The following is a 27,743-nucleotide window of genomic DNA, read 5'->3' on the forward strand; positions in this document are numbered from 1 at the left end:
TAGCATTCAGTTGAATACACTCATCACTAGCTACTAAAGCTCCATGGAAATTGAAAATATCTCATAAATGGCTCAGTGAACCTGAGTATATATTAAAAAAACAAACCACCAAACAACAATTGGAAGGCACCAAACTGTATCGAATAGCTTGATGCACTGGGTCTCTGTTCCCTCCCTCTTTCTACCTCTAAGGAATGGACAATCACTGAGTGGTTCAATCCCAGTCTGTAACACTTTGACCAAAACCAGTCTTGCATCCTTTACTCATAACTACTCCAGAAGAACTTCCCCCAAGCTCACTGGAAGTCTGCCAGGTGACTCATTACAATTGCACCTAAAGATTTCTGTTAAAGACAAGCTATTGCAGAACAATGATGTCAGTTTTTGAACTCCATCTAATACTGGAACTGTCAACTGTGCTCAAATCTACATCCTCAGTATCACCAGCAGCTTGAAAATACAAGCTTGAGACACACAAAGCAACCAATGGCTTGGACTGAGTTCTAGCTAAACCACGTGTAACTGAGGAACTTTTTAAACATTACCTAAGACACTCTATCATCCGAGAAGCGATCTTCTTTCGACGCATCATGCTGAACACCCATATTCGACTAATCCCACAAATAGCAGGCTCTGGAGAGGTTGAACAGCACCATGCTTTCTGTCTTTCAAATATGACTTTCTCATTTTCTGAACTGACTTCTGGAACCTTCTCTTCTATAACTCTGTAGCCCTGCAAGTGATGTAAAAAAAAATTGTGTCTTTATAAAAGTATCATTAATGACTTAAAAAAATAATTAATGTTATCAATGTTATTTCTTTCATACTTAGTTGCTAAAATGCCTTACCAAAAAGATTGTGTATTTGTGTCTCATTTCATTTGTCTTAATTTCAAAACAGGAAGAGATAACAGAGGTGAAACAAAAATACCCACCTCGAAAGCTTATCTGACTTAAAATAATAGCAACAAATAATCCATTTCTTACTACCACCTGTATTAAAGTGTTTGCCTCAATTTCTCTGACTTTGGCTAAGATTGTTTTGCTTGTTGTCTGCTACTCCCAAGGGACACTAGAAAAGCAGCAGGACAGTTTACAAGGGAACAGACAGATTATGTGACAAAGTTCTGACACCGCTGTTTAGTACCGCCGGTGGCAGCATGACTTCTTGTCCTGCCCTCTGCTTCTGTGTGCTGTGGAGCTGTTCAATCCCACTGTAATTCAACCCAATCATACAGAACACACACTTTTTCATCCATATTGGATTTCTGCTGGGTAGGAAGCTCAACCTGCTTGTCAACAAGCAAGAGGAGAGCCAGAGCTTGCACAACAGCTATAGCAAGTTCTTAGGTGAGCAGGTCTGAGCCAAGTATGACACCATCCATGTGTCTCAGCTCAGAGTCAACCACATAAAAATGAGCAACTACATTTCAGAATAGTCTACCACCCAAAGTCTCTTCCTCTGTGGAAAAGCCGTACACAGAATGCTTATTTGCTATGAAGAACAATCACTAAGCATAGACACAGACTGCCCTCCTCCAATTCAGTCACTTACCCACTGGATATGTTCTGCAATTAAACAGCCGATAACTTTTTTGTCATTAGAAATAAAAAGAAGAGTTTTAGTTCTAGAGTAGCACATGAGTGGAGCTTGCTGAAATCCCAAGTCATTGTCTACCATTTCTCTAATTTCTTCGACCTGTCAAAATAAGTTTAAATGCTGTGTAAGAAAAACACATAAATGTACATTTCTATAAATTTACATTAAAATCACAGATTTGCAAAGATGGAGAATCTAGATCTAGAATACTGAAAGCTATTCCAGAAGTTTAGGATTATCCTAAGTAACTTGCAACACATTGGTCCACAAAAATGTTCCTTCAATAATACTCGTCTGGAAATAGGAAGAGTAGAAGAGATCTCTCAGTCAACTTCCATTAAATTCAAACTTGAACGGTCAAAGGCTAATAGAGAAAATTCAGATAATCCAAGTGTGCAGTATGGTATTTTAGAAGTAAATGAGACCCACAGGAAAAGCTGAAAGAGTTTAGTTCAAGATTTTCTGTTAAAGTATTTAAAGAACTAATCCATTAAGGGTTTTGAGAAAATGAAAGCTGACAGTGCCAAGGCAGGTAGAAAATGTATGCATTTGTTGTAAAGGAATAAGTAACTGTTGTCTCTTTCCTCCAGCTTCCTACTCTTCCACTGGGTTTGCAAAGAATAACTGAAACTAAAAATAAAATTTTGTTTAATATTAGCAAGTTTAGAAGAAACAAAAACTTCAGCATGAATGCAAATAAAAGCTTATGCATGAGCTGCTATTTTACTTGTGGATTCTTGTACCTACAATTGGATATTGGAAGCAGCCTCTATAATTCCTCATCTCCTGTGAGACAGAAATAAGGTGGCCTTTCCCATGTGGTGCATTAAATGGCATAAGCTTCTTGAATGCATGTTGTAATTACATTAGTAACTCAAACGTAGAATTACTGATGCTGTGAAGGAGACTCCAAAGTCTCTCTGGGTGATCTTTTCCAGTGCATGGTCACCCACAGAGTAAAGAAGTTCTTCCTCATGTTCATGTGGAATTTCCTGTGTATCAGTTTTTGCCCATTAGTACTTTTAAAATGGAAATTGTGTAAAAAAAAAAAGCTTTAAAAATAACTTTTAAAAGACATGGTATTAGTCACTCTTGATTTTCTCATCTAACCTTCAGGTACCAACCATTTAATGACAAGTCCAATTACCTAGTTTGAAACAGTAAGTAACCATTCTTGAAATCAGGCATCCACAGTGGTGACAACTGTAAATTCTCTCAACTTTAGAGAACTCTATCCTAAATGGCTTAATTTGCTACAGTCTTTCTTCTGCACCACTTAGGTATTTTTTTTTCTTCAGCCATTATATTAAAAAATGAATGTGTAACAGATGTACTAAAATTAAGATTATACTACCAGAGAAGTAAGCTTGAACAAAAAAACTTATCTGCATTAAATGTTGTAAAAAGAAAATTCATAGTTTCTTTTCAATGTAATAACTTAAAAAAATTCTAATTAGACTAAAGAAAAACTCCTACAGTCATGCCACCAGCAAGACCTCTCTCGGGCATCAATTCACCCTCCAGAGATCCCTTCCAACCTCAGCCATTTTGTGACCCTCTGATAGTGGTACTGTAAAAAAGTTCCTGTTAGTCACAGCAAATCCCAGGCTAACCCGAGTCAGTGCCAGGCTACAAATGTAATGACATACTGAGATGTATGAACACAGGCCAGCCAGCAAGACACCAAAGTACCCTCCTGCTCTAAGTCTCTGCTAGCATGCTGTGTGCAGTTTTAGAGAGTTTCAAGAGGCATGAGTCATGGCACAAATGGAAATAATCTAGAGGAGAACATGACAATGAATAGAGCTCTAAAAAACATTACTTAGGAGTACAAACTAAAAAACCCAGCACATCTGGTCAACTTCCTCAAAGTGAAAAAAAAAATCAGAGTTTGTTCAGGCACAAAAAAGCTGTGGCAAAGAGGGAAAGAAGGATGTTTTCTACAGCGACATCAGTATGATTAGTACTAATGAACTTAAATTGCAGTATGGAGATTATGGTGGACATTTAGGGAAAACTTCCTAAAATTATGGATGCATTGTAACAGAGTCTGAAGAGGTCAGACAAATGCCTAGTGGTAAAACTTTTACAAAGTTGTCAGATGCAACATAACCTGAGCAGATCCTGCTTTGAACATGGGAATGGACTAGACTTTGAGGCCACTTTCCACCTCAATATGCTTTTATTAGAAAGTCACCTAGAGAATGACGGCTGTATAATAAAGTTAATACATTTCAGTTCGTTTAAATACAGTAGGAAGTTTATATTACACAAAATATCTGCCAGACATTCAGTAAGTATATTTAAAAATTGTATTTTAAAAAGTCAGTTGGTTAATACTGTTCCCACCCCTTACCCAGGCCCATCTCCTCTATGAGCAGAGCAGCAGCACTTAAGAGTAAGATATTTAACCTGTTTGTGGAAAAAGCTACAGAACCATTGCAGTTTTGAGTCCAACTTCAACTGTTCATGTGTAAATTATACAAAGTTTACCATGGACATTTTCATTATTTATTTGAAAAGATCAAACAAAGCAAAATATACAAGTCCAGTCCTTTTCGCCATACCTTTTTAAGTGCATACTTTGGGTCATCAGGAAGAACCATTATTATCTTTCCATCAGGATATTCAGCCAAAATTCTCTCCTTTTTCCAACCCTAAATAAAACAAACACTTATCTAAACCATATACAAGATACACTTTTACAAACAGAAACGGCAAATTATTGTTCTAGACACTGAATTTATGCAGAGACTTCACATTATTTAGCAGCTGCTTTGCTAGAGAAGGAAACTTCAGCTAGCTTTCTAAAAGAGCACAACAGATATAATATGATGTTATTTATACAATAATTTACACAGTAACCTAACTTAATCTAAAAACAATTTGTGAAAGTGTCTTATAATTTCCCAACTAGATGTTTTTCCCCCAGGACTGCAATGCAAACTCAACTTTAAAACAGAAGTAGCAAAGTCAGCTCACATAACTGATTTCCAAACCTATGTAAATATTTTTTTCGAAGTCCAGTGAATGGGAAAACCCTAAGTTTTATTAAAAGATTTCTTTTTAACATAGTTACCTCCACAAATACACACTCAGTTTTAAAAGTTTGGCATGCGAAAGACCTCCAGGAGGTTCTAAGTGAACTGATTGGCATGCAGTTGCCCAAAATGTAAGGAATAATTTATTTTGTTACTGATCATAACTGTTAAAGCCACAAGAAGGATACTAGAAAAAAATTTATAACTACCTTCTAAGAATCTAATAGGGAAGGAGACTACGTTGTGTGTATCTGAAGTATAAACATACTCAAAAAAATAGAGGTAATTAACTCTTCTTCAGATCCACACTCGTGGTGAATAATGAGCAGTACCTGCATGGAAAAAAACAAAACAAAAAAAGCCACTTAAATCTAGCAAGATGGGACTGGTAGATATTAGAACTCAAGTTGCTTTGATGGGACCTAAAAATACTGAATGCAGAAGTAACTTCAGCCACTGAAAAGGCTGATCTACAAGTCTTACTTCAAAGCAACTTTAAATAAAAAAGTTTCTGAAGAAACAATATTGATGGAATAATTCTCATTGAAATTTGTACCTTCTCACAAAATGATGTTCAACTAAAGACCAAACAATGGAATTTGGCACTGTATGAATGCCATATATACTACCACAAAAAAATGTCAAGTTCAGTGTTATAATACTTGATCTGTACTTCATTTTATTCATCCTGATTTTACTCCCTTACCCCAAGCAAGACACGAAGAGAATAATTTTAGAAATTTACCTACTTGCTACTAGCCCTGGAACTATCTAAGTATTAGTTTAGCAGCTGGCATGGCAATGGTTCCAACACAGACACCATTTTAATCCTGTCTGCTTTTCTTCTCAGTAGCAGTTGCACAAATGAAGAATCCTGCTTGAATTTATATACTTTATGATCTGAACACTAAGGGCAGTAAACAGCAGTATTACAATATTCAGGGAAGTAGAAAAGTGCAATTTGTGGGATTATGACATGTCTCTTGAGACTATCAGAAAAGGCATCAAAAGGTTCAGGAAGGGATTACTGTTCTCCAACCTCAAACCCTACCTCTCTCAAATTTTTGTCTTTTTCTGCCTTTTGGCTTCCTGTTCGCCCTGCAAGAGCTTTTTATAGCCTATTTTAAACCAACTGTGACCATCACTCAGGAAATAAATACAACATGTTTGATAATCCTGCCAATAAAGCATCCAGACTGTTGCAAGCCTAATGCAGAAAATTCAACACTAAATTTCAGATTAAGGCATCCTGTTAATGTTATAGCCAGGCATTTCCACAAAATGAAATCCAATAAAAAACCAAACCACTTCTGAACATCATAGTGTTGTTATGCTTTTAAGCAACAGTATATTAGCACAAGTCTAAAAATAATTCTGTAAAAATGCAATAATTGACTCTCTAATATGTAGGTCTCATTATTTTCATTATTGTCCACCTATTCATCTTCTTAAGTGCTTTGTATAATATGGGGACTGATGATATGCACAGGAAGGGTAGTTTCTAAATTGAAGTATTTTGGAACTTATTCAGAAATGTATCTTTTAGATGCAGCTTTCCAAAAAGTTTCTGCAAACTCTAAACTCATCCAAGATCACCTAGTTCCAACTCCCCTGACATGGGCAAGGACACCTTCCTCTAGATCGGATTGCTCAGAGCCTCATCCAGCCTGGCCATGAACTCTTTCAGGGATAGGGCATCTGCCACTTCATTGGACAACCTGTTCCAGTGCCTCACCACCCTCACAGTGAAGAATTTCTTCCTAATATCTAATCTAAACCTACTTTCTTTCAGTTTGAAGCCATTTCCCCTTGTCCTTGTCACTGTATACTCTTGTAAATCATGACAAGCATGAAATCTTTCTAAGATTATATGAAGTTCAGCATCATCTCCAATTCCAGTATCCTATCAAATTTAGGTGCCAAGAAGTCAAATATTGCCTTTATTGTTTTTAACCTGAAAATCGTAAGAAGCTCACAGATAGACTTGGGTGCAGTTACAACAAAACAGCTGTAAACTTATCAGATTAGACATTAGCTTTACAGAATCACAGCATGGGTCAGGTTGGAAAGGACCACAGTGGGTTATCTGGTCCAACCTCCCTCCTCCAGCAGGGTCATCCTACAGCAAACAGCATAGGATTGCATCCAGACGGTTCTTGAGTATCTCCAGCAAGGGAGTCTCCACAACCTCGCTGGACAGCCTGTTCCAGTGCCTGGCCACTCTCACAGTAAAGGAAGTTCTTCCTCATATTCAGGTGGAACCTCCTGGCATCAGTTTCTGTCCATTACCTCTTTTCCTATTGCTTGGCACCACTGAGAAGGCTCCATCCTCTTGGTACTGCCTCTTTAGATATTTATACGCATTAATGAGGTCCCCTTTCAGTCACCTCTTCTCAGGGCTGAACAGGCCTAGCTGCCTCAGCCTTTCCTCATAAGATAGATGCTCCAGACCCTTGACCAACTCACTAGTTCTCTTCTGGACCTGCTCCAGGAGCTCCATGTCCCTCTTGTACTGTGGAGTCCAGAACTGCATGCAGTACTCCAAATGTGGCCTTATCAGGGTTGAGGGGCAGGATCACCTCCCTCAACCTGCTGGAAGTGCTCTTTCTAATGCATCCCAGGATTCTGTTGACCTTCTTGGCCACAGGTGCACACTGTTGGCTCATGGACAGCTTGTCCACCAGGACCCCCAGGTCCTTCTCCACAGAGCTGCTTTTCAGCAGGTTGGCCCCCAGCCTGTAGTGGCACCTGGTGTTGTTCCTCAAATAACAGTTTCTTCCACTTTCTTCAGCTCAAGATATAGGATGAGCTTGAAATGCAAACAGATTAACTGCATTCACATCAGGCACCTGAAGTTAGCAAATGCCCGTGGATTAAGTTTTTGGCTTTGCAACTTCAAAACATCATTAAAAATGCCTCGCTCTTACAAAAAAATTTACAGAAGTACTAAGTTGACACTATGAGGTATCACAGGGAGGGGACACAACTGATACTGTGTGTATCACAGTTAGGAGATTTTATAAAACTGAACCGTGTGTCAATCCCACAAAGCATCCATCCCAATGGAGTTAACACTTATGTGTGTGTCATCACCCAATCCATGCACATGCTCGACAGGCATAACTTTTCTGGAGACTTTCAGATGTCTGATACCAGAAGAACCACGAGACAGATTGCTTCATTTGTCTGCAGTAGGAGACATCTCTCAAACCAATCTATTCCTGCTCCAGTGCTACCCTTGACCACCTTACCTTCTTGCTAATTCAGTTTGCACACTTCTATTAATAGCAAATGTCATCCTTCAGAAAACCCATCGGTCTTTGCCAATCTTCTGTTCCCAAATTTAGAAAATGTCATTAAACTTTCCCTCTCTGCACGCAAGGCCTACAATTTCCTTATTGTCTCTATCAGCCATCCACGATAAAACAAGTGTCCCAATACCATCTCCCTGTAAGCCTGCCCTTCTTCTGGGGGCATAATGAAATTTCTAGAGACCGAAACAAAATTTTTTACTAAAAAAAGCAAGACACGTCTTTAAAAAAGAACAAACAAAATTTTAATTTGTTGAAGGCAGTAAATAATTTACTATTTACAGGCAAACTACCTTCTGGCTACTCAATACTTCAAAACAGCCACAAAGCAGCTGCATGCAGGTAGGCACGACACTAACAATAATGTCCATTTTCACAGTTCGCAGCAGGAAGCATGATAATGCACATAGACCCACTTTTTGTGAGTTTGTGAAACAAATCATTAATAGAACTATTAAGCACAAAATAGGAGACGCTCAAAAGAGAGAAAAACTGAGAAAAGTCTTCTCAAGTCAAGACTGGGACCACGTCATATGGCACGAAGAATGTGAATGACAAGAGAATGAAAAATGCTTGTAAGATACCTTAGAATGGCCTCCAAATCACAAATGATGCCAATGCTGAACATATTAACTACACAGAAAAGAGTATCTGGAGAGCTAATAAACTAAAAGACCAACACCAGACGTTCCTGGACCAGAAAGTCTAACCAAGGAGTTACTGAGACTTTCTCTAGTACTTTTTTTAATTCCATGATGCTATTGCCCAGTTAACACTCTCTGTCAGGGAAAGGAAGGCAGGGAAAGGAAGGCAGTTACAGCCTCAACACAGTAACTACATACAAATATCTAGAAACCTCTGAGCCATCCTCCCAACAATCCCCACCAGAAACCTCCTAGAAAAACCAGGATAAGTAGCAATCATTCTGGTATTTCTGGATGACTAAGAATTAACAAGTAATCACTTGGTGTACTAATTTACTGACAAGAAGGCTTATCTTAAACTGAAATTATTTTCTAAGAGGAGGTGAGAATGTTTCTGTCACAATACTATCAACCAAGAACCACTGACTGGATCAAATGACTAGTGACTTATCTATTTATCATGGCAAAAGTTACTCACCCACACAGAAAACTGAGTGCCAAACTGTTACGAGGAAAAAACAAAATCTGAAGGGAATTAAAGACTTAGAAGAACCCTTTTTTTACCTTTTAGTCTACTGTTTCTACTCCAGAATAACCATTTAAATCATCGCTCTACAGCTCTCTAGAATGTCACAAAAAGCAACTAGAGTCTCAAAAGATTATAGAGATAGAGCTGACAATACAATATTTTGCTTGAGTACACATTGTTGGAAGTTTTAAAAAGATGTCTAGCAACTAAGAAAACAATAGGAAAAGTTTTTATCGAATTAAGAGCATACCTAATTTTATACAATGTCATTTATGACTGGTTTAATACAGTCTGCTCTTTCACATTTATGTTAATTATGTTGTTACTCTAGACATGCATACAAGGGAGAAATTTCAGCTCTTCCGACTTCCAAAATATTCCAAACTTCAGTTCAGCTTCTTACCTACACGAACATAGCAGCTTTAAGCAGCTATTGAACTCATCTGCCAGCTTCTGTCCAAAAGAACTAACATCATCTTCTGTAAATTATGTTTACATCTTTGGTAACATTCAAGATCTGAAAGTACTTGGGCGGGAGGGGACAAACAGGAATAAAATGGGGAAATGTATTTTATGTTGCCATTATAATGTACTGCTTCCCATCACACTTTCTGCCCAGTCCCACCCTATAACGTAGCCAATGTGTATCAGATCAGATCTTTTAAGATGTCTGGATTATTCAGCAAAAACTAACCAAGAACAGAACAAATACCAGAACTATTTTACCAGACAGTTTCAAGCATGAAAGTTTTAGCTATGATGATATATCTTAGTATTTGCAAACAGTGAGATAAAATTGTGCTTGAGATTTAAGAGTAGCCCAACAGCCATTTGGTATCTGTATGGAATGAATTGGTGGTCTCAGTTCAGTTATCCTGGAGGTCTTATCTACTCGAGTGTAGAGTACTGAAGGTAACATGTGTGATAAAGAAAACAGACTTTGTGGAGTCTATTCTGGATTTCAGACATGCGAACAGGCATTTCCTATGTCTTGTAATATCAGCTACTGTGAAGCAGCTGATTTTACAATATAATTGAAATTGTACACATTTTTTCAAATCTGAGCTTTAATATGAGAGATATACTCAGATATAGCATATATAATGAATAAATAATAGTTTGTATTTTAGAGGTTAAAATCTCACTAAAAATTCAGTAAAGCTTCAATATACTATGAAGTTGTATCAGCTGGATTTCTAGGCAGTCTCTCTTCAAATTACACATAATTAAAGGTAAAGTAATTTAGAAGTCATCTAAGATTACAAAAGTCATCTCAATTACAAAAACAGTACAATCAGCCCTTTATCTGGCTATTAAATTAACTGCTGCAAACACCAGTTGTACTGAAACCTGTATTTAGTATTTTCAGAAGTGATGTTCCTTTGTTTTCCTATCACTACCCTCACACCTCCCCTAGATTAAGTAATTGTAGCAGAAATAATACAATGGTGATGAAACACCATTCTCCTACTAACAAATTTTAAACATTACAAATAACCTGTCTACCATGGCTGTTAAAAACATTTATTTCCCAAAGTGGATGATTTATGGCCTACTGCAATAATAATTTATTAAAACACAACTTAATGTAACATGAATTTTAACTAGTACATATCAAACAAAAGATACTGTTTATGCCTTTAAAAAGAGAAGGTTTTCTTACCACATATCTAACAGCACTTATGAACTGGTTATGAAACAACAGGTGTTGGGTTTCATCCTCTGGATTTGACACGGTGTAAAGCATTCCACAAATATTACAGGAAATAGCACCAAATCTCTTCTGTCCTCCATCCTATTAAAAAAAAAAAACAAAACACCAAAACCAACAAATAACCCACAAAAAAGGCATTTGTGAATTGCTTGCACAGTAAATACAGTTAAATAGAACTTTTATCCAATCAGACATCCCTTTTATAACACGTGTTCTGGAAATTCAACACAAAGGCTAAAATGGGGTGAACCAGGAGAACCAACAAGCACAGAATTTAGAATTCCATCTTTTAAAAACTAACACAGCCTCAAAAGGCACAGGCATCAATCACAGAGCAAACTCTACCTAAAAAAATTGTCTCCATCCCCCCCACTACTTTTGAACAAATGACTTTTATTTTATGAACACAAAGAACAGAGAATTCTTCCTTCATTACAGCATTTGCAGTAAATATCTTCCACAAAGAAAATTCCCGTATCCAGCCCCACACTCCTTGGTTTTCCCTACAGTTCTGCTGCTGCTGTTTTGGTTGCAAGTTGCTTTGAGGTGGGCCACAGGCGAGCCACTTTCTGAAACTTTGGAAGGATATTATAAAAACCCAAAGGTTACAGAAATAATTGGTAAGATCAGCAGTATATCTGCAACAGCTGATAACTACCTTTACATTTTTCATGAAAACTAAATATTCCAAGGCAATTTTTCAGACACTGCATGGCAGCTACACTGCAAATGGAAAAATCATACCATTTTGCTCATGATCCTCTAGGTTATCCTCCTACTCTATAACCAACTGTTACCAAACTAAGGGCACTACTCAGTACCTATTGTTTTATTGTGTATTCATTACAAGTGTTACTAATTTGTAAGTATGCTCAGATTAAGGAGTCAGTGCCTAATAAAAAGTATCAGGTGCTGGGGTTGCCTCTTGTAAAGAGCAAAAGAATACCAGCTAGAATGAAGTCTCTATCCAAAAAGGAAAGTTTTAAGCTACAGCTTAATGTTCAACTACTTTTTTTTTTTCTTTAACTACATTTGGGAATGGAGTTTATGTAACCAGCAAAAAATGTCACTTTTAATCTATTTTAACATATATCACAAGCAATGGAGAAACAAGAAGTTATTCTATACTCTAAACAAGTATGCTACCTAAGCAAAAAAGATTTGAGGGTGTTTTTCAAAAGGAAATTCATCTGTGTGCACAACGTGCAAGAAAACAGATCACCTGAAACTAATTTTGTTTTCTAAGAGCTGAAAATATTCATAGCAAAAAAAGCCTATTTTCTATAAGAAAGCATTTTGCAACGCAGGAAGAAGTGTTTACAAATCACTTCCTATTCCTTCCATCTTCAAAGATGTGTCTAAGGGCTAAGTGACTCTTCAGTTCTCCACACAACAGCAACCTATTTCAAACAGACATTAGTGTAATCTAAACTGCAGGTATCAGTTTCTTTCCAAGAAGAGACTGAAGGTACAACAGGCCAGACAAACTCAGAACTGAACTTCTCTTTAAGAGCACAAATGTGGAACTCAGCCAAAAAAGAAAGAAGATGAGTCTGAGAAGTCATTGCTTTAACTGTTTGTCAGTGAGTAGATTCCTACAGAAGGAGAAACAGGAGTAAGTTCATTTTCTGAAGGAAAAAGGAAAGATGAACCCTTAGGTTAGATTTGTAAAGTCAGATTAAGATGAGCTTTCCAAAAGCGCAAAAACTGAATCTAACACGTTTTATTTTACCTGCAGATTTCCTTGAAAGCAGCAATACAGTTCAAAACAAAGTACCCATTCTGGCCACCAAAATATACTGCATTTTCAAGGTTTATACATGAAAGATGAAGAAAAGGCAGTTCAGCAGGAAGAACGATGTATGCTGACTACCTAAAGATGAACCAACTGAACCAAACTTAGTAATCCTACCTTGAAGATGGGGAATATATCCCCTGTATCTAGAGTAGGAAAAGTAAAAAGGACGTGTACTTTGATGCTTGGAATATATGCCAAACAACTCCACCGTGTGAATTAGAAAATCAGCTACATAAAGCAAGTCTTAAAATAATTAGCACATGACAGTACTGCGTAAGTCTCATGAAACAATTTCTGTTCGAATCATCAAGAAGCTAAAGGTATTTAGGTCAACCCATCTATTAGTTTACTACCAAAAATCTCAAGCCAAAAAAACCCCCTAGCTATGCAGGAAGTCATCAAAAAGTTCAAGGCAAGGATATCCTCAAAGTTGTCTGACTGCTTAGCTCATCCCATCTTGACTTGTAAATACATATGCTCTTTTGCAAGTTTCCAGGAACAGATTACTTCCCTGGAATAGTACTGCCATATTATATTTTACAGTCTGACTTTCTCAGATGTTGCTAGTATCAGTGGCTTTGAGTTTTGGGGGCAGAATTTTTGTTCGGATTTTGGTTTTTAAAGATTTTACCGATGCTACTACTTTACACACATTCAGTTGTATCAATGGGCTACCACAGAGGTTAATACAAATAACACGTTATGTGAGCTATCAGAAAAAGCACACTGTAGTATCTAAAGCAATCTTCTGAACTCTGTAGCCCTGACAAATGTGGACTATAGTTTTAGGAAATATTTTACAGTATCCCAAGGGCAATAAAGAAGATTTTTGTATAACTGAAATACTATTTCAAAGCCACAGAACAGGACATAATGCTTCAGACAAAAAATTAAAAGCAGCAGCTTTGGAAATCCAATGCAGACTACAAAAACAACAAAAAAAGACATGCAAAATAATAAAGTCAGGAACTATGAAGAATGCACTTTTGTACTTCAACAAAACATCTAGAGGATCTGACTATTTTTAAACTGATGTCATTGCAAGAGCTAAAGTGGAAAGGGCATGCATCCAGAGGGAAAAAGAGCTCTCAAACAATAATACTGCATTAAGGGTTGCCAGTCCTTCCTAATGGGAAGAGATAAAAAACAAACAAACAAACAAAATCAAAAAAACATAACCAAAAAAACCCACCTAGGAGTACCTTATGCACCACATATGAGAGTAAATAAAGCTGGGATTTGAAAGGGGAGGGCTGGAATCTTCTCAGCAAACATCAGATATTGTGTACTGAAAAATAAACTGTTGGCTTGCCAGAACTAGAAAAACATGCAAGAAGCTTGACTCTCACAGAAATGTTTTTCAGAGCAATATTCAAGAAAACATGCGACTTCAGGAACACAAATGCGTTACTCTGCTTAAAATCCAGTTTTCTAAAGAGTAACAATAAAGAGCAAAGATACCTTCCTAAGGAAATTCTGCATGTGTAGATGGCAATTAAGTAAGCATTCCCAACATCTCAGGCAATCCTCAAATAAATACAGCATATCCACTGTTTCAAGGCTAACTGTAATTGAACATTGAGACAATACTGCCCTAATCTCCAGAAGGGCTTCTTAATTCTGTGTTAGACAGAAAGAAAAGTCTTACCAACATCTTCTTTGAGAAGGTGCATGTCTGCTGATCCTCCACATGTGGAGTAAGGAGCCCTGCAAGCAAAAAAGGCATTTGGTGCCTCTGTAGGAGATAAAAAGGGGCCCTTTTTGTTCTTTTTTTTTTTCCTTTCTCTTCAGGCACAGATTAGGTCACCTCCTTCTTGATTACTTAGTATTGGTTAGAGGAAGACTGTTTTTTCCCCTAGTCTTTGCACAGAACAAAGAATAAATCCCAGCCACAGAAACAAGTGGGCTGGAAATACAAGAAGTGCAGGAAGAAGCAACACAAAGATTTTGGGGCTCTCCACAGAAAATGAAAAGGTCAAAGAATTCTATTTCAATGAAAGATGCATTCAAGACTGAGGCTGCTAGGCAGATCCCCTTGCTGATCAGCAGGACCAGAAGACATGTCCCAACTCAGAAAAAATCCTGCCTTCATTTTGAACAAAAAACCAAATCAACAACAACAGAAAACCAACTCATTGCCGGTATCCATCTTTCTTTTAGCAAAAGGATACAAATCAACTTGAAACTTTCAGAACTGCAATGTATTTAATACTACTTAACATATTTCAAAAATGAAAATGGAGACTCATTATTCATCATGAAATTATATCCTCACTGGTCATTGGCTAAAGCAATATGAAAAAAAAGTTAAAAAAAATCTGCACTGTATTTACAATGGACTAGTAATCCACTCTCAATACATATAAAAATATTATTCAGGAATATTGCAGAGTGTGTTCTGATGCACACTGGTTTTAGCTGGGATAAGGTTAATTTCTTTCACAGCAGCTGCTGTGGTGCTGTGTACTACATTTGTGACCAAAACAGGGCTGGTAACACAGGGAAATCTTAGCTATTGCTGCACCGTGTGCACACAGAATGCAAGGCCTTTTTGGTTTCTCACACTGCTGTGCCAGTGAGGAGGATGGGGGTGCCAAGAAGCTGGGAGGGGAAAGAGCCAGGACAGTTGACCCCAACTGACCAGAGGGGTATCCCATGCCACCTGGCATCACGTTGAACAGTAAGGGCCAGGGGAAAGAAGGAGAAAGAGGAGGGTGTTTGCAGTTAATGGCATTTGTCTTCCAACTGTTACACATGATGAATTCCTGTTTTCCTGGAGATGGCTAAACACCTGCAAGCCACTGGGCAGTAGTGAGTTATTTCCTTATTTTGCTTTGCTTGCATGCACAGCTTTTGCTTTATCTGTGAAATTGTTCTCCCCCATCCTGCCTGGGGGAGCAGCTGCATGGTGCTCAGCTGCCTGCCAGGGTCAACTCAAAACACCATGTTAATGGCCTTGGTGCCTGAATTCCTGCCTCAGCTCCCCAGCTAACCTCACAAAACATTCTCCCCCACCTTCAGGACAAAGTCTATCATGCACAACCCACCTGAATTTGCTAGACAAAGCTGTGTTGCAGCAGTGAAGCAAAAATTGGAAGAAGTGATAATAAGAAAGGATGGCAGCCACTACCTCTCTGTTAGAGCAGAGGTATCCCAAGGGATAAGATTTGTGTTGGAAGAAAAGTGACTGGTCTCACGCTTTTGCAGTAGTCACTGCCTTGTTTTCACTGGGATTACAGGAAAGGAGAGAGGCAGTATTTAACTAATGTGAGCAATGAAATATTGCCCAAAAGCCTTTCTCTAATTCTGCAGAGAAACTGCCCAACCAGACTGTACCAGTTTAGGGAAGAAAACAGCAACTTTAAATGACTGCTACGCAAATTTCTTCAGGCTCATAAGAAATCATTTTTACACTTATTATTTCCACTAACTTCTTTCACATATCACCTATTTCAGTCAAACGGGAAACCATGTTCAAGTTAAACCAAAATATATGCATAGAGAAATTCAAGTATGATATCCAAATGTGTAAACTGAATTACTGTGCACACTGCTTCCACATATAGCCCCAATTCAAACCTCAGAATCAGAAGAACCTTCCATCAAGCCATCCTGATCCATGCATTTTCTGATACTTATAAAGATCAACTAAATTTAATCACATTTGCTAGCAAGTAGGTATAAACTCAGATCTCTAGAAAGGCAGAAAAGTCTCCATAACTCTGTACTATCCTTTTATAACTTCAGTGACTTGTTTTCTCTGTTCATTCATTTTACACGATTTTTCATAAAACTGATTATTATAATTTTCAAAATACTAGCTTAACTCAAAGGAACACATCTCCTCAGTGGCATAAAATGGAAGAAGTATCCCTGCATTTCATAGGTAATTATATATAACATTCCTTCACAGCATTATTGCTTTTATCAATCCTCATTTTTATGGTCAACATTTTGTTCTGACAGGGAAGCAGAATTTTTACAAGAAACAAGCAACTGACTTTCCTTGTCTTGAATGTAAAGCAAATCTCATTTTATGAAAATTGAAAACATATGCTTTGCATATTTGTATTTCTTTCCGTTTCAGAAGTAAAAGGAACAGATGATTTCATATCCAAGTTCTCATATTTGCACATCAGACTGAAGTGAAAGTAAAGAACAATTTTAGCATATTACTCTATAAAACTTCCTAAGGAGCTTCATGTAATCTTTCAACCTACCAACTGAACATTTAAATGAAGTGTAAGAGGTTACAGTTCACAAATATTCAGAACAGACTACTCTCACAAACACCAAGTCATGGATGTGGAACATAACATATTTTTAGCCTCAATCTTAAGTTTCTTTCCTCTCATACTCTCTTCAGTCTGAACCTAGATCCTTGCACATCACTTCAAACACCATTGTTTCCTGGCACTGTTTGCTTTACAAAGTTTGTTGGAGCATTAGATTCTTTACTGTTTTCAGCTGAAGTTCTATGCTCTGAAGAGACCTGATTTTTAAGATGTGTGACAGCAAACAAGTCTGAACAGAAACAACTCATCTTTTGTCTTAGTTGTACTTTTACAAAATGAAGATAATTTTATGTTTGAAAGCTGCTCAGATAACTAGATGATGTGTATCAAGAAAGAGAATGGTGCAAGTGCAGCTATGAAGTATTTCTTCTACAAGAAGAATTTGTGTTATTTCTGTTACAGTCAAATAGCCTTAAAGCTTGTTCAAGATTATATTACTTAAGAAAAAAAGAAAATTAATCTATTCATTATAGCAATCACATGGGAGAAGAAGGAAACTCAGATGTATTTTTAAGGATTAAATATAAAAAAACTCAAAGCATATTGTGAAAAACAAAGCCTAGTTTTACCATAACACCTTTCTAAATATAGCTCAGGAATGAAAAAGATTAGAACTCACAGACAATATTGTAACATTCCAGACTCTGAGCCTTAAATACTGTAAAGACAATTAAAAGGACGGATGCCAAACTTAAATACAAAAGACTAGGAAAACTCAGTAGCAGAAGAACAGCAAAAGATATTCCATCATGTGGCTAGTCAAACAAAGCACAACTAGTTTTTCTGCTTTGGTTACAGAAAGAAAAAAGGATTCTGTACACACATTGAGATGGACTGGGTCGACAGATCTCCAAAGGAATCAGATCACACAGTAGAGAGCCCAAAACTGCACCTTTCAGGCATTTCATTTTTTGAAAAAGTGTAGTAAAGTGCAAGTTAAATGTCTCTTGCTAAGAACAAAAGCATGACCTCCCAGCTTTGCTCAAGAAGGGATAGGAAGAATAAGGAACAATAATGAAACCGTTTCTCTTAAAACAACATGCCAGAAACTTGAAACAAAAATGATTTCTAGCTGCTAACTATAAAAGTTTTTAGACACTATAAATGCTAATTTAAGTGATTTGACTTGCTCTCCAAAAAGGAGAAATGTCAACCTCAACAGTTTTTAAACCAAATTAATAATTTCTCCTTTCTCAGAGGATCATTAGAGAACTGCACAAACACCTTCGAAAATATTTATTACTACTACTAAAAAAAAAACCTCAGCCGTTGAGAATCCACATTTAAGAAAATCACCGTGGTTTTGCAAACAAAACTATTAATAACAAATTGTACCTTATTTTATTACATTTAATCCCAAATCTTTCGAGTATTTACCCTCCGAAAGCTAGAACAAACTATTCTAGGCATAATTATGTCTCATCTTCATAACCAATGAAGTAACCAATGCCAAGGATAGTATTATACAAAATAGCTTAACTAATATTTGGGTTCCTCTATATGTTTTGACAATGCTAAAAGAGCAGTTTACCCCAAGGTAAAAGAAAAACAAATCAGTATCTTTCCTAATGCTTTCTGTGTAAAGTGAAATACAGGCATTACCAAAATGCCTTATCAACACAATAAAAAGCCTGCTCTGAACTCAGTGAAATCAAAGTGAATTAGATTTGTATGAAGTGCTGAAATATATAAGATATTGTGAAGCTATTACTTTCACATTTACAATTGAAACACAGTGCTCAGTTGCATTTTCCAAAAATACACATACAAAACCAGACACTAAATCTCTCCCATTTTTCCCGGTGTTCTTCATTGATGAATCTTTCTTTATACTCTGAAATTTTGCTTGGTAAATAACTTTTACTGTTGCACATCTAGAGAAAAGAAAATATTACTCTCCTAATTCGGGTGGAATACAAGGATACTACCAGCATAGTCGGTAAGCTCCAAGAAATTTCTTTGTATGAACACCTCAGAGGAGAGCTACACAACCTCTCTTCAGTAACCAAGCAGGAAGTTCCATATTTCTTCTTGTCAAAGATCCTAGCAACTTTTCAGTCAAGTTCTATGAGTCTATGAGCAAAAATTAAGTTAGCTTTACTGAAATGAAAAGGGATATTACTACATTCCTTTTAATATAGTTAAGATATTTAATAACTCACTTTAATTCTGTTGGTAAAATGAGTTTCAAAGAGGCAATAACTGAAATGCTAGATCCAGATCAGTTATCATCCTGTGGCTGGGCATTCACATGCCTAGATTTGTAACTTCAGGCAATTCAAGGATATGCTTATCCATTTAGTTCTTGGAAGCTCTGATTTTAAAATATTTCAGTATGGATATAAGAGTGTTCAGAATTCACCTGCTTCTATTTAGTCAATATTTTCATGTGCCTAATCCATTTATTACATGGGAAAATTACAATTTAGCATGACCTCCAATTATGTATGTGAGAGGTGTAATTTCCTAAGAAGCTTCCTTCCTTGTGGCCTGGATTCCTCTTCCTCTGTAGCTTCCCAGCTCTAGCTTTTCATTTCTCAAGGATTATCTGATATGTGGATGACTAAAAACACAAAACAAAACACAACCAAAAACTCCAACTGTCTCACTACCAAGTAGTGTGATTCTACAAGACAGAAAAACAACTGTCACTCCCTTCTCATTTTGCATTTTCTTGTTACCTGTATTTTGTAGCTAATAGCAAAAAGGATAAGAATAAATAACCAAACCAGTATTGCTGCTAAATATTACGGTGAAAATAAGGACATCCACTGGAAAATCTTGAAGTTTATTTCAGAACAAAGGACATTTGAATGACACAGGAACAAATCCGTTGGTATTAATATTGCACACAATCTGCCAGATGCAGCTCACCCTGTAATTCCGAAATTTTAGGAAACCGTGATTTTGCACATAAGGCAAATTCATTAGCCCTAAAACAGCTGTATTTTCACTGAATAGCCATTCTATTTTAAAAATGCAGAAATTTGTTTTAACAAGAATCAGCTTAAGGCTGGTTGCCACCATTTTTCCATCAACATTGAATGACAATCTAGTACAGCTTCTACTTTCACCAGTCATTTACAATGGTAGTAAGTAGTAGGTATAAGCAATGATTTTTAGACAAGTCCATAAAGACCACAGCACTGCAAATTCAAAAGTAATTTCTTCCAGCATCTATAAGCCTTACTAGAAGAGTATTACTTACTGTGATCAGCTGCTTATCACCATCTTTTCCTGCTTCTTTTAGCTTCTGAATATGTTCCTCAGAAGATGGTAAGTTACTGCATTTGGATGCTAATGAAGGATTTGACAATGGAACCCTTGAAATACAAATATATTTCATGTTAAAAATGGAACTGCTTATACATGTCATATTAGATATTCAAAGCTGTTGTGGATAGTATAACTAAACTTCAATGAGATGCAAATCCAAATTTATTACCCAAAACATAGTCCTATATATTTTAATCTGCAATTCATATGAAAAATAAGGAAATAAAAAGATTAACCAAAAAATATGGTTTGTGACTAGACCAATTACAAAAGCTTTTGTTTTATTAAAAAATAAAAAAAAATTATGATGAAGGGGGAGGTTAGTCACAACCATTAACACAAGCCTTTAACTGAGGCACTTTCAGAGTATGACAAATGGTGCCTAACACTACATATTTCCTACATAAGATCTAGGTATCATACACCAGGCTGATAAAGCAGACCATGTAAATATTCCCACAAATCTAAGTTTATTCCCTTCTTATGGCTAGCAGTGAAGGGCAGAAGAGGATCCATGGAACAAATGCATGGGTATCACTGGAATCTCCCTTGGTTTAAGCTTTCCCTTGTCACAGTTGAAAGAAACACTGGAAAGTACTATAACACATCAACAAAGTTATTCTATGAACTTGCTACTATATTTTGGGGGAAAAAAATGTCAGTAATTCCAGGTTTGGATAAAACTCGGGGAGATCACCAAAGCAAAACATACACAAAAATGCACATACTTCAACTAGGTATTTATATATTTTCTGTTTCTGAGCAAACGAAGGGTATAGGACCGAACACTTAATTATGGCAGCTGCTGCAACACAGGTAGCAGGTTAATCCAGTGAGCTTTTCAAAAAATAAAAATTCTTGCCACACACTTTTAAAACAGCATTTTTTGTGCTAAATCAGAGCTAATTTTTTTATTCCTGTCATGTGCCCTAAAACTTGCATTTTTAAGTAGCTACTTCAAGGTTTGCCTTTTCCTGCTGCAACCTTTGATTACAAAACCCTAAAGAGAGCTATAGTATAGATATGTACATAGGTAACATAGATTACTCTGTTATGGCAGGATTACCACAGAAAGAATGTGTGAAAAGTAGGGTAGGAAAGGTCTCAGAAGAAAAATATATATCCAAATAATAGTCAACCGATATGGGCTTGTCAGATAACAAAGGTAACAAATTTAAGTAGATAACATAAAACTGTTCAACAGTTGGGAATAAAAATATGAAAACCCAAAAGTTACTGCAATGTTTATTGAAAATTCTTAAAAATCCCACTCATTTAACCAGTTTTGCATCTACCTTACCATGCACCTTATTGTGAAATCCCATAGTAGCAGAGTTTTTCAACATGTTCAAAAGGGCTGGTTAGTGAGAATTGTTTATCTGGCCTCAGATGGCTGTATTGAAAATTAGCTCAAACATTCATTTTTGTCCCCATTATGAATATAGAAACCAGTATCAATATACTAACCACTGTGCCAGCTAGCCTGTTGTTCAAGGTATCGGGTACAAAGAAGTTTTTGTATTTAGCCTGCAATTGGCTAAAACCAGAGACTATGTCAGAACTGTTAAAAAATACAACAGTCAACATGACCAATGATAAAACGCATATTTGAGCTGTAAGAAAAACTTAGTTAACACTAAGAGCTTTTTTTTTTTAAATATGGCTGCTGCTGACACCTTCATTTCACAGCAATCACAAAACAATTCCAAATTAAATCCCCTCTTCACCACCTAAGAAGATTTCACATGATTTCACAGACTCCTATAATTTAAGGATAAGAAAACTCCTCCGGATGTAAGTGAAAATCATGTGGTAAACCCTTCCCATACTCTCTGGTTATGTGATTTAAGGAAGAGACCACGATAAATGTTTTCCCAACTCTTAAATAATACTTTTAAAAATAAATGTCCAGTTAAAAATATCTTGTTTAATGATTTTCTTAGCAAAACAAAAACATTCCTTAACTACGGGGCAAAATGAAAGTCTGTTTTTACAAAGGACAAGTCACTTGAAACTGAAAACTGAGCCTGGGAGACAACAGTTAGTCTTATAATAAATCCTCTCGTAACTCTATGGAAGGTTACTGTAATTTCATAATGCATGAAATACTATACCTGTTCTCAGTTTCAGAAGTTTGATTTGTAGATGAAGTTTGCGTCAACTGCGTGGGAGCCAAATCTACAATTAATCAAAGATTATAACTTCATTATAAAGTTCTTAGTTGCAAAGGAAATTCAAGCTACACAAATAGGGATTTGCAAAAAACATATTCAAGACAATGCTGCAATTTGTTCGTGGCCAATAAAAAAAGATTCAACCCTGAGGCAGTCTTCAGATATTTCTCCACAATACTTCAAAAAAATATGATTTTCTTCAACATTTCCAGAGCAGTTCTGCAGAGCAGTTTGCCAGCAGCTAAACAAAGCCAAGAGTGAAACTACATAGGAGTTTAAATATGTTTATACTGACACACACATAAATAGCTCCATGTATAGTATTAGAATCATGTCCCCATCTGAGGCACGTTCTATAGCACTTAAGGAAAAGAAACAACCAGCAATTGCAAATGAAGGAAAAAATACTTTTTACATTCTCTAAGAGAACAAGTATATTATTCTGCCCTTCAAAAGTATCCTACAACAGCAGAAAAAACCCCCCAAATTAACTATTTAGTAAAGCTAAATAGTTAAACAGCGCACTCAAAATAAGGTTCAGACTAAAAAACAAAACTAAAACAAAACCCCAAAACAACCCTACCAACACTAGAAACAGAACAAAAAAGTTAATGAAGAGACAGGTTAGTGATCCATTGATAATATTTCTTAGTCAAATGTACTTCAGTCAAAATAGTCACGTTATACTCATCATAAGCTTTGACAAACTGCATTCATGTGCTGAAGACTATGTAATAAAAACAAGAGAGTGATTACTCAATTAGTAATTTGGTCAAGATCAAGTAGAACAATTTAGAAGAAAGAAATGCAGATACTTATTCATAGGAACCAGAACAGAGAATTAAAAAAAAAAAAACAAGCCAAGAGAAGTCAACTGAAATACGGAAATTTTATTTTAAGTTCTACTGCTTTATTACATGGAAAAGGAAAGAATTTGCTTGGGTGTCCCCTCTCTCTCCCACTTCACAGCCCAGAGATGAAAGAATATTTTGGTGCTGCTCAAGTGGCCTTGGGTGTGACACAAAACTATACAAAAACCCTGGTGAACAGTTCCAACTCCAGAAGTTTAGTTCTGCGCCAGCTGTACCTTACTGTGTGAAATGCTTCTCTTAAAAAAAGGCTTATGCTTCCCATAGAACTGGTCAAAAGAAGTGGAGAAATTACTAGTAAACAGTTACCTTGAGGTTCACTTTCTCTGGGTTCTTTTTTAACTTGTTTTGGTGGTGTAGGAGCTGTAACACACTTTACTGGAGAACTTTCTGGACTTGATTCCAAATGTAATCGAAAGTTCTAAACAAAACAGGAAATGTGAAATAAAAAAAAACCAAATTATTTAAGGCCTTTAACCTATTAACAAAATCACTAATTTAACTAAGTATTAACATCTTGAATACAGCACCAGTTTTCTGATTCCTACATTATTTTAAGCAGACAAAATGCAACTGATTGGCTACTCCACACTGAGGTTTGTAGAACTAATTTTAAAAAAAATCTTTTTCATTTTATATATAAGCTTGTAAAATACTTCCTCTAGAACACAGCTCTCCTTAAAATCTTAAATTTTAATAGAAGCTCATTCAGATAAGGAAATGAGAGGGAAACAATGTTCCTTTAATACACATTTCTAGAACAGAATAGCTATGGAAGCTTAAGTCATGAAAAAGTATACATATCAATCTGTACAGTCTCTGGCTCTAGCAGAAAATTTTACTGATCAACATCTAGCTAACAACAGAATTTAGGAGTGTGGAATTGATCATTTTTCAGCTTGCTATTATCCTACCTATGACAACACAACAGTAAATCTTTAATACATTTGAAAATTTTAAGTTACCGTAAAATAAAGTCATTGTTAAAATAAAGTTTCTGAACACAGGATTCTCAGAAAACACAACAGATTTAGAACACCCTCCCACCATACACCATAATTAAAATAACTTACCTCATCTGGTCTTGGCTCACATATATGTTTTGTCAAATTAGGCAACAAACCATTTTCTGCACCTTTCCTCGTGGGCTGTTTTGTTTCTAATGTCACTTCTTTAACTCCAGCTCTTTCAGCTGAAGGATCTGATTTCTCCTGCACACAAGTTGTATTTTCATTCTCAGAGAGTCTTGCTGACAGCTTGCTTTGTGCCTTCGAAAGCTCTGCTTCTGTAGCTATTTGACTTGCCTCTGAAACTTCAGGGAAATCTTTTAAGAAAGCAATCTTGGGAGCATTTGCAGAATTTGAGTTGCTTTGCTTCATATTACTAGCTTTCAGCAACTTAATTTTGGTCCATTTAGAGTTTTTGTTTGAGGAGTTATTTCTACCATTCAGAGTACATTTGACAGGCATTCCTTTTTTGCTAGGGAAAAAACGTTTGCACTGAGTACTTTGACTAGGTTCTTTCTGAGTAAGCACTTCACTTTGTTGTAACTGCAGGTCATCCTGCTTTTCTTCTGTTTTGCTATCCTCAGCATTAGGGGAATCTTTTTTCACTTCTACTGTATCTGACTCAATCTCACCTGCAATTTCTTCACACAGTTCGAGGATGCTCACCCTTTTGGATTTCACATCGTTCTCTGGTTGATCAGCCGCACTCGTTTCACTTACAGATGGCTGTGAAGTAATTTTTGGTTTTGTATTGGGTTTTATGTTCTGATGCGTTTGTTGCTTTTCCTTAGATACTGTCTTAGAATTTGGCTTAAGAGAATCAGTTTCCACTTTCTTTGTGTTGCTAGGATTAGGAGATACAGACCCTGTTTGGTCTTTCTTAACTTCCTCAAGACTCTCGTCAGGACATAATGAGGACCCTTGAAGATTGCGTTGAAAGCTATTGGAATTACCCTTTTTATTGTCTGCTTTACACTTCTTCTCCTTCAGAGAGCTGGTCACCTCTACATGTATTTCTTTATTCTCATTAGTATTTTTTGGCTTTATCTTTGTGTTTTTCTGTTCTGTTTTCTCTCCAGCAGATTTAAGTGCTTTTGCTGGAACACTGTGACTGTTTCTTTTTGCTTGGCTACTGTGCTTAACTTCCAAAGCTTTTTCTTCTTTAACTTCTCTGTTGCGCAGGGATCTTGCTGGAACATGTACATGTGTTAACTGCTGCAGTCTCTGTGATCTCCTCATTACTGGCTCATTTGGTGCAATTATGCATTTTGACTTAGGAGCTTCTTGCACAGATTTTTTCTGGCATGCCTCCTTATTTTTTGCAGATTTAGGCTGCTGCTGCTGGACTGTTTTGCCAGGTATTGTCTTATTATCTGAGTTGAATGCTGACGATCTTGTAGTCATGCGCGTTCCTAGTTCAGGTTCATTGGTGTTATCACTGAAAGATTCAAATAATTATTTTTTTCAGCATTCAGAAAGTAGAATTTGTTATAAGATTCTTTTCATTCCTACTAACTTCTGCCTTATTTTTTATTTTCTTTCTTAAAACACTAGATCTTACATCCTCAATACTTTTAGAGGAATTTTCTCTGGAATCATTCTAAAAAGAGTTCGCTTCTACTTGGTTACTCTCAAGTGTACCCTTAATGCTTTTTATGCATGGCAAGACTGAACTATGAACCCCAGATGAATGCTTTTTAACATCTCTAGCAGTTTTTAATAGTTGACACTTGTGGCTTTCAAAGGAAGCATTAGCTTAATTTTCACTTCAGAAACTTTTTTCAAGGAAGTCTTTCTGGATTTCAAGACACTTACAGGGTTCCAGAGAAAGATTACATAGCAGACAGCATACTTGAAGATTTAAGTCTGATCTCCCTACTAGTACTATTTAACTATTTAGCTGTATCTTTAACTCAGATTCCCTCCACTTAGATTTTTTGTGCACCAATGTAACCTATGAAGATAACCTAGAACGATTACATAGTTTTTTGTCACTGACCTGTTTGATTTGACAGAGGTTTTGAGGACAGTTTTCTCCTGCACTGCACACTGATTAGGCTTTGACTTATTTGAGCCATGTTTTGTATCTGACACCTCCTTTTCCTTCTTTGCTGATGACTGTTTGCTGTTCTTGTCCAGCTTTGGACGTTTAGCAGAAGGCTCTACTAACGTAGACTTCCTTTTCTGAGCTGCCATTTCTGTAAAACACAACAGCTTTCAGAGTCTTTGTCAAAAGTTGTAACTTTTCACTTTCATATATTCACTTTTCCTTCTATAGGCAGATCATGCTTACTGTGATCAGAAAGCAAATCTCAAATCATATTACACTTATTTTACTTACGTTTTTAAAAGAAGCAATAGATGTTTAGGCCAAAGTAACTTATCAAGGTGTGCCAAGAGCATTCCTTATGCATATGCTTACAAACAAGATGTTTCATGCCACCTATGAAAAATAAAAAATGTTTATGCAGTAAACACTTTATTAATTTCCTCCTCAGACTCTGAATTCTCACCTTCTTCCATCCCTGCAGACAATGCTTAGCTTTAAAGTTTCTTTGATATGGAATTAAAAAACAAACTAAGAAACATTCAAAAAACAACATACAAATTTTATTTTTTCTTTCCATACCCAACAATTTCACCATTTTGCTGTCTTAAGCATTACTCTTTTTACCTTTCGAAAGGTGGCAGATAACAGCACCATTCGAAAGGAAGTTTCTCAGCCTTTCACCTTTTTCCAGAAAACAGTATGCTGCTGTCTTTCACAACCAACAAAAAAATGGGCCCACTGTCCATCCTGTGCCTCACAGCAACAGTGAATAAATCCATTAGACTCTACTACGTTTTGTGGCTGCTACAACAGAACTTCACAGACATCAGCAACCATCTATAACTGTTCCTTCTAATATGACTTAAGCTACAAATCAGAGATGGAAAATGTAGAAAGCAGCATTATTTGAGACATTTGCCTTGGGTAGTTAAAGCCCATGTCTTCATGAGAACTTCTACATTACCTTTTTCAATCAAGGATTACGTATTAATTTTTGTCACTGACAGACTGACAAAGAAATATTTCTGCAGCAGAACTATACTGCTTTTCAAATCTGAACTGACCTGATGTTAAATCTGACAAACTATTAAGGTCAAACAGGAACTTCGAGTTACCAGTTGCATAACACAGACCAGATACTTTCAGTTCATTACAACTACAGTACGACTTCCAGTATTGACAAATGTATGTCTTTCTCTAACAATTTGAAAGATACTTACATTCAGCTCCTTTCAATAATTATTCATTATCCAAAAGGAAAAAGTAAACAGCTGCACTTCTTTTCTTTAGGCTTTAAATTCTCCTTAACCTCATTTGCATTTATCTGCTCATTTATGAAATGCATAACTAACCATGCAAAACTGATAATTTTCATTAAAAAACTGACAAAAACTCAGATTCCAGACACCGGTGCTGTCTGCCGACCTTTAAAGAAG

General features: G+C 36.4%; 1 protein-coding gene across 4 annotated transcripts in view; it reads right to left on the reverse strand.

The window, feature by feature from the left end:
- The window catches only part of ESCO1 (establishment of sister chromatid cohesion N-acetyltransferase 1), a 32,121-nt gene that overhangs the window by 2,997 nt on the left and 1,381 nt on the right, over positions 1-27,743 (reverse strand). The window contains exons 2-11 of one of the 4 annotated variants that reach the window (XR_007901522.1): positions 26,599-26,700; positions 26,257-26,455; positions 24,324-25,695; positions 23,560-23,671; positions 22,322-22,385; positions 20,140-20,254; positions 10,788-10,919; positions 4,167-4,256; positions 1,555-1,698; positions 553-733 (exon numbers count right to left, since the gene is read on the reverse strand). Coding sequence is in view for 2 of the 4 variants with exons in the window: in XM_051775149.1 (XP_051631109.1) it covers positions 546-733; positions 1,555-1,698; positions 4,167-4,256; positions 10,788-10,919; positions 20,140-20,254; positions 22,322-22,385; positions 23,560-23,671; positions 24,324-25,695; positions 26,257-26,453 (2,414 nt within the window). In the remaining 2 variants the exon portion in view is untranslated. Of the gene's footprint in view, positions 1-545; positions 734-1,554; positions 1,699-4,166; positions 4,257-4,849; positions 4,973-10,787; positions 10,920-20,139; positions 20,255-22,321; positions 22,386-23,559; positions 23,672-24,323; positions 25,696-26,256; positions 26,456-26,598; positions 26,701-27,743 lie in introns of those variants that run through there. The other 3 variants (XM_051775149.1, XR_007901527.1, XM_051775160.1) reach the window with 3 other exon arrangements.

The sequence above is a fragment of the Manacus candei genome, unplaced genomic scaffold, assembly GCF_025592945.1.
Source record: "Manacus candei isolate 608988 ecotype Guabito, Panama unplaced genomic scaffold, ASM2559294v1 h1tg000008l, whole genome shotgun sequence".
NCBI classification, from domain to species: Eukaryota; Metazoa; Chordata; class Aves; order Passeriformes; family Pipridae; genus Manacus; species Manacus candei.